General features: G+C 39.4%; 1 protein-coding gene across 1 annotated transcript; it reads left to right on the top strand.

The window, feature by feature from the left end:
* The first annotated feature begins 276 nt into the window (after positions 1-276).
* On the top strand, positions 277-5,481 carry LOC118783436 (F-box only protein 40). Its single transcript, XM_036537307.1, has 4 exons — positions 277-299; positions 818-855; positions 1,087-2,955; positions 5,045-5,481. The coding sequence occupies exons 2-4, from the start codon at positions 853-855 to the stop codon at positions 5,243-5,245; spliced, it is 2,073 nt and encodes a 690-aa protein (XP_036393200.1). The 5' UTR covers positions 277-299; positions 818-852; the 3' UTR covers positions 5,246-5,481.
* Positions 5,482-12,142: the final 6,661 nt, after the last annotated feature.

Below are 12,142 nucleotides of genomic sequence, written 5' to 3'. Positions count from 1 at the left end.
GACCTAGTATTTTGTGTGATAAATCATTGTCTTGTCTTTTTAAAAATTTGCCATGCTTCCAAACATTGCATACAGGCCAGGAAACAGGTCTCTCAAACCTACGATATATAACAATAAATTTCTCTTCCAAACTAACAGTAAATATAAGACCTTTAACCTGACCTTTCCTGTCTATGGTCTGGTGATGTTAGCCTGTCTGCAGCTCTGTCTATTTTTAACTTTTCCATGCACAGATATTTAGAACAACGCACAAGCCCTCAGTAAGCAAGCTGGAGACCCATGGGGGACTTCACATTGTGGTAAGTTACTATTGTGTCCATTTCTACATAGGACTATACTTTTTAACTTTGTCTGTAATACATTATTGCATTACTGAACTACTACTGCTGTATTTTTGTGTTTCCCCCAGTAACCAATTATCAGACTACATGGGCTGTACATTTACTACAACAGATACAATCAAACTAAGCTTTTTGTATTGATTTTTGCTGTTAACTTTATTATGCCAGATTATTTATTATTATTATTATTATTATTATTATTAGAGATATGTTCATATAAAGAAATTTAGGAACAAAGGTGAGGATGATTGTGTCTGTCCCATGAGGAAGATTAGTTTATTTTAATTTTTAAAGAGGCTGAATATCGTGAGAGAAGTATTTTACTTATCTTTTCATCGCTTTGTTCCACCTATTTTGATCTTTACACAGTATGCAATGGTAAAAGTGATTATTTCAACTGAGGGCGATGTACAATTTGTTTTGCTTTGCCATCTTGATAAAAACTGTCTGCAAAAACAAATTGTGTTGTTTTTCAGAAAATGAAATACAGCATGGAGAGAGTTTGGTGAAAATGGTAGGTTATTAATATAATTTTTCAAAATGAGAGCAATTAGTTAGAATTAGAATAAATTTCTTGAGATAAGAACCGGTGTCTCCATTAGTTTATAGCTTTTCTAAACATAATGGAATTATGTGATTAAGTATTGAAGATATATCTGTTCATTTCATGGAAAGCCCTCCAAGGTTAACGCTGCTGTCCTTATTTCATGCTATGTGAACACAATGCTTTGGCTCTTCTTTCCAGGGAAGACACAAGAAAGCTCCTACCGGGCAGCACAAGCACTGCGAGAAGTGCTTCAACCAGCACTGCACTGCCCCGGTCGAGGTCTCTGTCTCCTGTGTAGTCATCAATTGCCGACTGCTTTGTGGCGCTGTCTTCCACATGTGCAAGGAAGAAGAGCACCAGCTGCTGTGTCCTTATCAGAAAGTGCCCTGCCTCAATGCCAGCTTTGGCTGCCCCTTCTCCATGTGCCGCTATAAGCTGGCCAAACACCTGGAGGTGTGTCCAGCCAGCGTGGTCAGCTGCTCGTTGGACTGGAACCGCTGGCCCGTGGCTGAGACGGACACCACCTTCTACAAAAGCGTCCTGAAGGAGCCTGGCTCCGATGAACAGCTGGACCTGTCCATGGCCGTTCGAGACCAAAATCTCCTGTTTCATTCGTTGAAAATGAAAAGCTTGTTCCCTGAGTTGATGGAGAGGGAGGAGAAGCCTACTCCTGAGGAGCTTGAGGGGGCTGTGGGGGGCATGGATCGAGACGAGGTCTCAGTGCTCCCAGGAGATCCTCTTGATTATGGACTCAGTGAAGCAGAGCTCACACAGGAAGAACGCGAGGCCCTTGCAAAGAGCAAAGAGGTGACCAGTATCGAGAACTACACTTCCTGGGAGGGCATGTTTAGCAAGGAGCTAGGTAGTTGCCAGCAAACAGTGAAATACAAACCTACACCCAGTGACGGAAAAGAGAGCAAGGCCTCATCAGGCAGTCATACAGACTGCACTGAAGCACCCAAGCTGCAAGAGGAGACTGCAACCACCACGTCTGTTGATGTTAACAAAACTGGTCTTGCTCCATGGCAAGATGGAGTCTTGGAGAGGCTAGGTAAAGAGGTCAACATAGCAGAATACAACATGTATCTGGTTCACCATGGGAGTATGCTCATTCGATTCGGCCAGCTCGCTGCTTGCACGCCCAAAGAGAGGGATTTTGTGTATGGGAACCTGGAACCCATAGAGGTCCAAACTCTCAACACCTTCAGTGTTCCCATCAGCTACACAGCAAAACGCAACTATCTCCAAGATCCTTCCACTAGAGCAAAGAGGGAAGACAAAGGGGTTGACACATCTGATTTAGGGGTGTCACAAGCAGACCTTCCAAAGTGGGATGAGGTCTATGCAACCTTATTGTGCTCCTTAGAAAAAGAACTAAGAGGGCATCCGATTAGTGAAACTGTGGGGACGGATGGCCTTTTTGTGGACATTGGGACTCAGACATATGAATTCTGCACTGCCCCATTCAAAGCAGACACCTCATTGGCAGATATCACTGCTGACCGGGCCTTGACTCTGCATGTCCAGATTCAAACAGAGTGCGTGACAAGAAGGCATAATAAGGCAAGCTCTGCATTCACTTTCCTCTGTAATCACTTCTTCAGAAGGGATGAATTTGCCTCCCACTTCAAGAACGTGCACTCAGACATCCAGTCTTGTTTGAATGGCTGGTTTGAGCAACGCTGCCCTCTAGCATACCTCGGCTGCACCTACAGTCAGAAGAGGTTTCAGCCTTCTACGCACAGAGCCACTGTCACATACAACCAGGAATTCAGCACCTTCAACATCCGGCCAGAGATCCCAGCCTTGCTCTTTGAGGGTGTGAAGGCTGTTACCCCAGAAAGGAAGCGGGCACGCAATCTAGACTCTCTCAGCAAGCTCCCCTTCGAGATATTGCAGCACATTGCTGGCTTTCTAGACAGCCTCACCTTGTCCCAGTTAGCCCAAGTCTCCAGGCTGATGAGGGATGTCTGTGCTACTCTATTGCAGGAGAGGGGGATGGTCTCCCTTAAGTGGGAGAAAAAGATCTATTCCCATGGTGGATCCAGCTGGAAGTGCAGAAAGAAGGCAAGTTATATTACATGATTGTTTTTGAAAAGCTTCTAGTGTAGATCTATAATCTAATCTACCTGTCTGTTTTATCCATTATCACTTGAATGTTACCAGTAGCTAGTGGGTAGGCAATCCATAATGGCAGACATGGGGACTTGGCATACTTTATTTGAGTCCCAACTGAGTCTCAAGTTTTTACTTATGAGCCCTTATGAGTCCTGAGTCACAACAGTCAAGTTTCAAGTAAAGTCCCAAATCACAACAGTGAGGTCAATTCAAGTCACAAGTTGCTAGAATCAAGACTCACATCCTAAGTTTCAAATATCAAGATTCAAGCTTCAGTGGTGGTTTTTCCACAAATTGTAATGCAATGGTCACATTAAAGTTTATATTATGTTTGACCATATGAATATATTGAAGAGATAATTATATAGTTCCTACATATTAGCCATTCATTCACCTTGATATCTCAAACATTCAACTGTTTTATTAGTCTGAAAAACAAAAATGCAAAAATATAATCTTCAGCCTAAATCAATGACAAAGATTGTTGTAATTTACATAGACCTTCAAGCCATTGTGTTTACCAAAAGTCAAACAGTTTGATTTCTGACAGTGTCTGATTTCACTTTGTCTCCCAGTTGGAAGGGTTATAATATGACTGAAGTCTAAATTTGCTTTGTTGCTGCTCCCTGCAAGCATTTGGATTACTCAACCCCAGTGACTGCCTGGTGCCTGTGCTGGCTATGGCATTTGGGCATGTCTGTTCAATCATTCACGGCATCTAGTCACATTATGTAAATAGCCGCTGAACACAACTTATAGGGAAGTCAGTTGACAGAGGATTTTTATACTTCAAACTCTTCCGTCTCTCCATACGTAGTAGCCCTGCAAAGAAAAGGAACATAAATATGTCTGATAAAGTCAGATATAAACTAAATTACAACTAAATTAAGTAAAGTACAAATAAATCATCACAACTTCCATGGAAACACCTGTTGCAGGGAATTCATTGCTGTCCTTCTGAGGTGACACCATTTCCTGTATACTTTCACTCTCATTTCAGTCTGCAACCACACAGTTCACTTAAATAAATAAGATAAAGAAAGGAAAATAATACAGATACATATGAAATAAATGTACAAATGCAACATGCAGACCAGGTTCTTCAGTAGAGAAACAAGCACTCATAAACAAGTATGGCTGTCTGTTTCAATACACTTGGGACAAATGCATAAACATGTGTCTTTTCTTCATTTGAATAAATTTCCTAAGAATATCAGAACGTTAAGATGCACGTTTCCAAGATGCATGTTTTGTTCATCTAAGTGGAGAAAAAATGCATTATAACACAACTAAAGTTGGGGGAAAAAAAAAAAAAAAAAAAAAAAAAACATGACCTTGGCAGCACTACACCCTTTATCACCGCTCTGTCTGCACTCTGGTGGACAGGGGACAAGGGTGCAGCGAACAGCCGCTGACCTTACTGAGCTGGAATGCAAACATGACCTTACTGTGCTGTCACTTTAACAAGGCGGAAGACAGTTGGTCTTTCAGGTCATAGTAGGTTAGGAGCAATTTCAAAACTTTGACCTTTTCAGTTCCCATTTTACCACATTTGTTGTTTATTGGTGTATAGTATTTATATTAGTATTACTTGCTGCTTATTTACTTGTAGCATGAACATGTGCTATGGATACTGTGATTTAGTGATTCTGAGATATATGGTAGTGTATGTATGTAAGCACTTCCCATAGTTTTCTAGGCTGTTTAGTTTCAGATTAGCACAAGTTAACAAGTGGTGATGCTTGAATAGTGTTGTCCATGCGCTTGCTGGTCTGGCGCTGGTCTGATGCTGTTGCTCATATAACTTGGATGGATCACTTCTGTTCTCTTGTGCTGGACATTCCTCTGGATAGGAGTGTCCACAAAATGAATATAATGTTATGTAGTATGCTATAGTGTCAAAGTAAGTGTATAGTTTTATTAAGAACTGAGTTAACTAACACAATTAATTTTAATTGTATTTGATAATCTGTACCCATTGCCCTATAGTTCCCAATGGATGTACTGAAAATTCCCATTTTCCTGCATTTCTCACTAGGTGTGGCAATTCAGCAGCCTCTTCTCCACCGTGGAGAGATGGAGCTTTGACAGCATCCCCTCAATGTCAGAGCACCTGAAAGTCTGCCCCTTTTACGAGATTGAAGACAAGAGTGAACCGGTGGCCTTGGTCAGCATGTCTGACAAGCAAGAGGGAAAGGAGCAGGACAACCTGGTCACTATGTTCCTAGGCAACAATTAGAAGATACCAGCAAGATTTTTTTTTTTTGTTTTCACACTGACTGAGCAAGTACTCTCGCAAAACAATGCTACTTTCTGTTGTCTGAAGAGAATGTGGTATTTCAGGCTTTCTCACCATTGAATTATCTAGCTGGCCACCCCAGTTGATTTATAACCTTATTAGCTAGGGATAGCTAGGGATATTACAGTAGCTAGTTAGCTAGCATGCTCAGTCAGTGATACAATTTACAATTTACAATTTGGCATTTCGCAGACGCTTTTAAACCAAAGCAACTTACAATTAGTGCATCAAACAGGTTTAGCTGACTTCTTCATAGGCAAAACATCACAGTAGGAATGCAAATTATTTATTTACAATACCATGCTCCTGTATGTCCTGCAACAATAAAACAGAAATCTGAAAACAAAGCCTGCAACATAGAGACAGGGTTAGTACAGAAGATTTTTTTTATTATAGAAACCTAACAGAAAGGTTACACAATAGGGGACAGGTGTATTCTGAAAAGGTGGGTTTTCAGGCTCCTGTGGAAGATGGCAAGTGATTCTGCAGTTCTGATTGGGTGAGGAAGGTCATTCCGCCACCGCAGAACGAGGGCAGAAAAAAGACATGGTCGAGTGGAATGGCTGCCAGGTTCCCGAAGTGAGGGGACTGCCTGCTGCCCAGAGGAGGTTGGGTGGAGAGATCTAGTTTGAGTGTATGGAATGATCAGAGACCCAAGGTAGGATGGGGCAGAGCCTCTTGTGGCCTGGTAAGCCAGCACCAGTGCCTTAAACTGGATGAGGGCTGCCACCAGAAGCCAGTGAAGTGCAGTGAGTAGCGGAGTGACATGAGAATGTTTTGGGAGGTTGAACACCAGGCGCACAGTAGCATTCTGAACCAGCTGAAGTGGCCTGATAGCGCAGGCCGGTAAACCAGCCAGTAAGCTGTTGCAGTAGTCAAGGCGGGAGATGACTAGTTATGGATACATACAGTAGGCAGCTATTATGCTGGCCAACAAGTTATTCTGTTCAATGCAGATATGATACCTTAGTGTCTCTGTGGCTGGCTGTAAATAATAAACTAACCAAGGCCAGGCATGTTAGGGCCTAGTTTTTAAGCTTGCCAGTTGTGTAACATACAGTGCAATGCTGTATTGTTATTCCCATTGAGGCTGGAAATATTTGAAGTAGAGGGAAAGGAGAATAAGAAATCTGACATACCTTAGAATGAGGGTATAAAGAGGAGAGCACATCTCTTGTTTATTGTTTTAACTTGTCCATACCACCACTATTTTCTCATGAACTGGAAATTATTTGATTCAATTGCACCAGGGGGCAGAAAATTTCCGCAACTTAATGAACTAAAAAATAAATAACAAAAATAACCTCTCAATTGGTGAACACTGCAAAAATATTCCAGAGGAGACCCCATCTGCACATATGCACTTTGGTGACTTATGTTTCCTCATGAGAACTATTTCTGTGCTCATTTTCCATTGAAAATGAGGTTATTTGTGGATCTTGTTGCCATAGAATTCTTATCTGCTGTCTGTGTCTTGCACTTGGTTTCAAAGAGCAGATGCTGCTATTTGGTGAAAACAGGGGAAACCAATTATGAGAAACGTTAATAGGTGTACTGCAAACAGTGAAGTAATGTAGCATGAATCAAATGCAAAATAGTCCAAATATGGGCATCCATTAATGCCTGTATATTAGTAGATCTGAACTGTGTGTATAAAAGCCTAAATTAACTTTGATAAAGGTGTCTGATAAATAATCTGGTAATTTATTTTCAGAGTCAAGTCACACTTAAAGATATGTATTAAAGTATGTATTATTTAACTGAATAAATAAAGCACCAGGACAAAAGTTCTCAATCTAAATTATTGAATAACATATTACTTTTTTTTTATTAAGTATAAAATATTTCATATGTTCATGCTCTAAAAGAATTTCAAGAACCCATCATCCCGTCTTTTTCATTTTTACATCAGCAAGACAATGTACCTTTTCCTTTTGTTGCAGGCATCAAGCAATAAAGACATCATTGGAAAGTGATTGGAAACATTATTAATTCACAATAACAAAAAGAAAACAGATGGACAGCGGGTGGATCCACTTTGCAAACACAGATCTTATTGCCTGTTGGTGAATGCTATTATGAAAAACAGATTTCAATGTTTTATGTTTATTACATATATATATATATGTATTTGTTTCTTAAATATTTATCTATTTGATTTAGCATTTAAATGTGTATTGTGAATAGTTTCAAAGAAAATCCACTTCATAACTATCATAACAAAAAAATTACATATTTTTTTCTAGTATAAAAGTTTTACACAGTAAATAAACCATTCATTTGTTTATTTTTCAGTTAAACAGGTTTTTGTCATTTAATTTAGAGGATCCATGTTGACCTTCTGGTGACATATTCAAAGAAATTCTGGGTTTTGGACACTGCAACGTCTTTCACTAAACCCTTACCCTACAGAAACAATTTCTAGATTGTTTCAGAAGGATTATTTGTTGACCTCTAGGCACATTGTTGCCAAGTGTATGGATTAAGTGAATGGCCTTCGAGGCACTAACTGTTTGGTGTATCCAACCAGATTTACTTTAGTGTTTCCTGCCAGTAGATGTCAGCATTATCACATAGAATATGCTATTGTGTCAGCAGTGGAAGATACAGTCACGGCCCTGCTGGATGTAAAGTGGAAAGCAAATGTTATTGACATGACACAAACGAACAACAACAGAATTAGTGTCATTACTCACAATTCAAGCATGGCGTATACCTGTGCATTAAATTGCCACTGCCACCAGTATCCAATCTTCATGTCCATATATACAATCATGTCGTTGATGAGTAAATTGTACAACAATATATCCTCTTTGTCTCTCCTTGGGTGAAAAGGAATATAGCATGAAAGGACCAAATTTGATTTTTACAATTTAGCCAATGAAATTGAATGTAAATGACGCAGTGGACTGTAAGTGATGTAAGACCCGTAATGATGCCAGGCTAATGAAGGGATTTCAGAGAAAAGTGAGTTCTCATATTTGCTTATAAAGAACCAAGACCACTTTGTGAAGCAATGGTGCCCCAACATAAGTGCCCTGCTGCAGTAGCAACAGTATTACCTTAGGAATGCCCACCATGATCATTGTTTACTTTATTTATAAAAAATTCTATTCATTTTATATGACCCACAGACGTCTACAATCAGCACAATCATCCTGGCAAAAAGCAGTCATGAGTGGTTACACCTTGACAACAGTGTGCAACACTGATTAAGACAAATGAGCAGAGGACAGACATGGAGCCCCTTTGCCCTTCTATCAGCCAATTTGCCTAATATTTGCATTGCAAGTTGGAATACATTTACATATCTTTACATGATCAAATTTGCACAATCTAATTGTAATATCTACTGCCAGGCAACATTGGTGAGCTGGGGTAAAATGATAATCTGAGCTAAATTTGAATGTCGCTCACAAGGTGACAGTTCAAATTCTGGCCCATTCTTATATTGTGGCACTGACCTACAGGAATCCAGACAGTGCACATGAGAAGTGAACCATCTCTGAACTTACACTTTCAATGGTGTCAAACAGGGATTTGTTCACCTAGTCTGAACTACAATTTCTGCTGCAGGCGTAGAGGGTAGTTAGAGTGGCATATAATAGGCAGCTCAAAAATATCAGTCAGACAAAAGCTCAAGTAGGAAAGCAAACCAAAGCCTTGAAACAAAACTCTTCTTTCTTTGATGCAGCACAGTGCTTTTTATTCTGTGAGAGGTACATAAGGTGTTGACTGCACTAACAGAAAATCAAATTGCATAAGTCGTGTGTATGAAGCACTAAAATGTGGTGATGTCATAGGTGATGAGGTTACATTTATTTGCTTTATCCATGGAGACATCTCATTTTCTGTACCAGACAGATAAAAAGAGACCTGCAACTTCTAGAAACACATTTATCTGTACTCCTGTTCCCTGTGTTTTATTTGGCTGCTTATGTAAGTACATTACTTTCAGGGGTGTCAAAACACCTCAGAAAAATAACTCACATATGAAATGGAAATTACAGAAAAACTCTTCACATGTCACAAGGGAACGTCTTGCTCTTAATTCTCACACTAATGAACACTTGTCATGTGCAAAAATCAAGCCTAGAGAGAATATATGGCATGATTCCAGGAATACAAAGTTATGCAAAATACACATTTTGCATGAAACTATTTAAGCCGGAAATATATTTATTGGGACAAGTTGTCATTTATTTTTTATGCACACTTTTCATAATTTTAATAGGCATTCATTTAAATTTAATTCTGTTTTCGATATCATTAAAGTTGATTTCAAATACTCTGAGCTGACACAGTGGTGGAGTCTATAGCACTGTTTGAGATAAAATTTGAACTGACACAAACCATTTGAAAAAATAGGCCTCGAAAATGTATGAACTGTGGATGAGGGGGAGTATAAAACGTCGTAGTATATTATAGTCACTGACATTTGCTTTTGTCATGTCGCTCTCTGCCATAAACTGATGCGTAAGAGCCCACTTCATCTACTCATCAAGGATGCAGTGTAATGAGTCAGATGGACAGCTAAGATCCAAGCATCAGGGCATCAGGGTTCAGATTTTTCCAGTTTTAGCTTTTATTATGTGTACTTTTTATTTTAAGGACTATTTTAAAAGACAATATTTGAAAGAAGGACTATTTTTATGTTTAAGACTTTGGATTTGGAATTACACATTGGGGAATATATATTGATCCATCATTTTTTCCTGGTGGATCAGAAGTCAGAGAAGCATAGTGTTGCCTTGGTTCTTCTCATCTCCTCATTTGTGTTGCATTTCATCTGTGAAATGTAAAGTGTGAGACTTGAAGATACTCTTACATACCACATAATCATGTGTATGCATTTACAGGTAAACAACAGCAGAAATGTATGTGTATGTGTATGGTTGATTTATGTATACACTTATGTGTTAGTTTATATATACATATAAAGTATATTTCAGAAATGAATACAGGTCATCCAGAGGAGAAAAAATGAGTAAGTGATTCATCACTTTCATAAGCTCATGTTAGCGGAAAATCAACATGAAAAATGCTTAGGAGTTCAGTGGTTGCAACTCCACTTGTCTCTTATGCTATGAGAACTGGGTCCCTGATCTACGGGTGTGTCACAAAATCAACACAGATCAAACGCAACAGCTTGTAACCCCCCAGATGCTCCTTGTTCAGAATTTTTTTGGTATGCACACCATGCTGCATAGAAAATAATACCTGGTTGTGGTCCTGTAATAATAATGTATATTATATACAATAATTGGATATGTAACAATATTGTGTATTTGACATTTTTTTATTTGATTACCATAGGCTGCTTTCTAAAGCAGCATCAAAAATACCTTTACTTGAACATATTGATTATGCAAAAATATGTTAATGGTTAAAAAGGACCAAGGCAGCTCTTACACTTATTGCAGATAAGCACATCATCCTGAAAGCATTTGGCTCATCAGAGTGCTGGAGAGCGAGAGACATCCCTCAATACTAATCAGGCACCTTCTTATCAGAGCTCTCCATCTTACAATGGAGGCCTTTGCGTGTGGGAAGAGAGCCCTTTTCAGCGCATATTGAACAGAGCTACAGTGAAGGAAAGGCAGTGAAAGCATTTTGCAACCAGTAGACCTTTCTGGCTCTAATTCAGCACCCAGTAAATTGTGGTGTCCCTTTGGTGTCTTGAGGGCTCCACTTATAATGTAAATTCAATAAAAGACAGCAGATGAAAAATATGAACAAAATATTTCTGCTCAGTGACAATAATCATGCTGCCATTGTAATCAGAAGGAGTTAAAGATGCAATATACAGTACTACTATCAGTACAACATAGTGTTAGTATGGAAATCAGCTGTGGGTAAAGTTAGTGCTTGTTGTATGTGCAGAAAATCCTGAAGAAAATACAAAGGTCCTATGAGATTTCACCAGTTTCACAAGCGATTTACTTCATAAGATTGCATTTGTCAGAAACAATCTGCTCACAGCATCTGGTCTGGAAACAGGGAGTCGGTTTACACCTACAGAATGAACTGGCCCTGAAAAGTAAAGCTGAGACAAAGCACCATTTCAGTTGCACATGTGCATTATCCCTCTATTCGATTGTGGGTGAATTTTTCTTTTTGGGGGTGTTGTCAAGTGGAAGGTACCGCTGGGTTAGTTTAAATTACTGAAGTTGTTCCCTTGAGCAAGGTAGTTCTTATCAGTTAAGCTACAGGAGTTGTAACATATAGTGCACACAGTGTAAAACTGATTCCCCCCAAGAACTTCTAAAGCTGTCTATATAATTATGTTTGTCAACACATTAGAATTTGAAAACTAATCTACAATACGTCAACACAGATGTGACAGTGTGTTAAAGAACAGACTGATTATTTGCCATCTGTGGAAGGGTGTATTTCAACAGTATGGTAATTAGAGTAAGGGGGGAGTCCCAGGGCTATATTACATCCATATCTGTCCAATCATTTTAAAGGCCAAGTAGGTACCCTATGTGGCCGATCGTTCATGTAGTAAATGTGAACATCTAATTGACATTAATTTAAGGTTTACTGAAAAAAAGGTTTTAGGAAAAAGTTAGTGTTTATTCTGGATTTGGTAAAAAGGCACAGTGTTTAGTCAGACACACAGCGCACACCAAACCAATGACCCCTACGAAGTAGAATTCCAAATGATTGGTGTGTCCAACCACACATGGTCCTGATGTCTCCTTTTGTCTCCTCAAGGCCCATCCTTGATATTGTCCTCCAAGTATTTCCTCACAACCACAGGTCTGTCCAAGGGCACTGAAAATGGTGCTATGGGTTCTCACCATCAGACTACATACTGAGACATGATTGTCC

This window comes from Megalops cyprinoides, chromosome 9 (genome assembly GCF_013368585.1).
Source record: "Megalops cyprinoides isolate fMegCyp1 chromosome 9, fMegCyp1.pri, whole genome shotgun sequence".
Taxonomy (NCBI): Eukaryota; Metazoa; Chordata; class Actinopteri; order Elopiformes; family Megalopidae; genus Megalops; species Megalops cyprinoides.
This window is presented reverse-complemented; position numbering and strand designations above follow the sequence as displayed.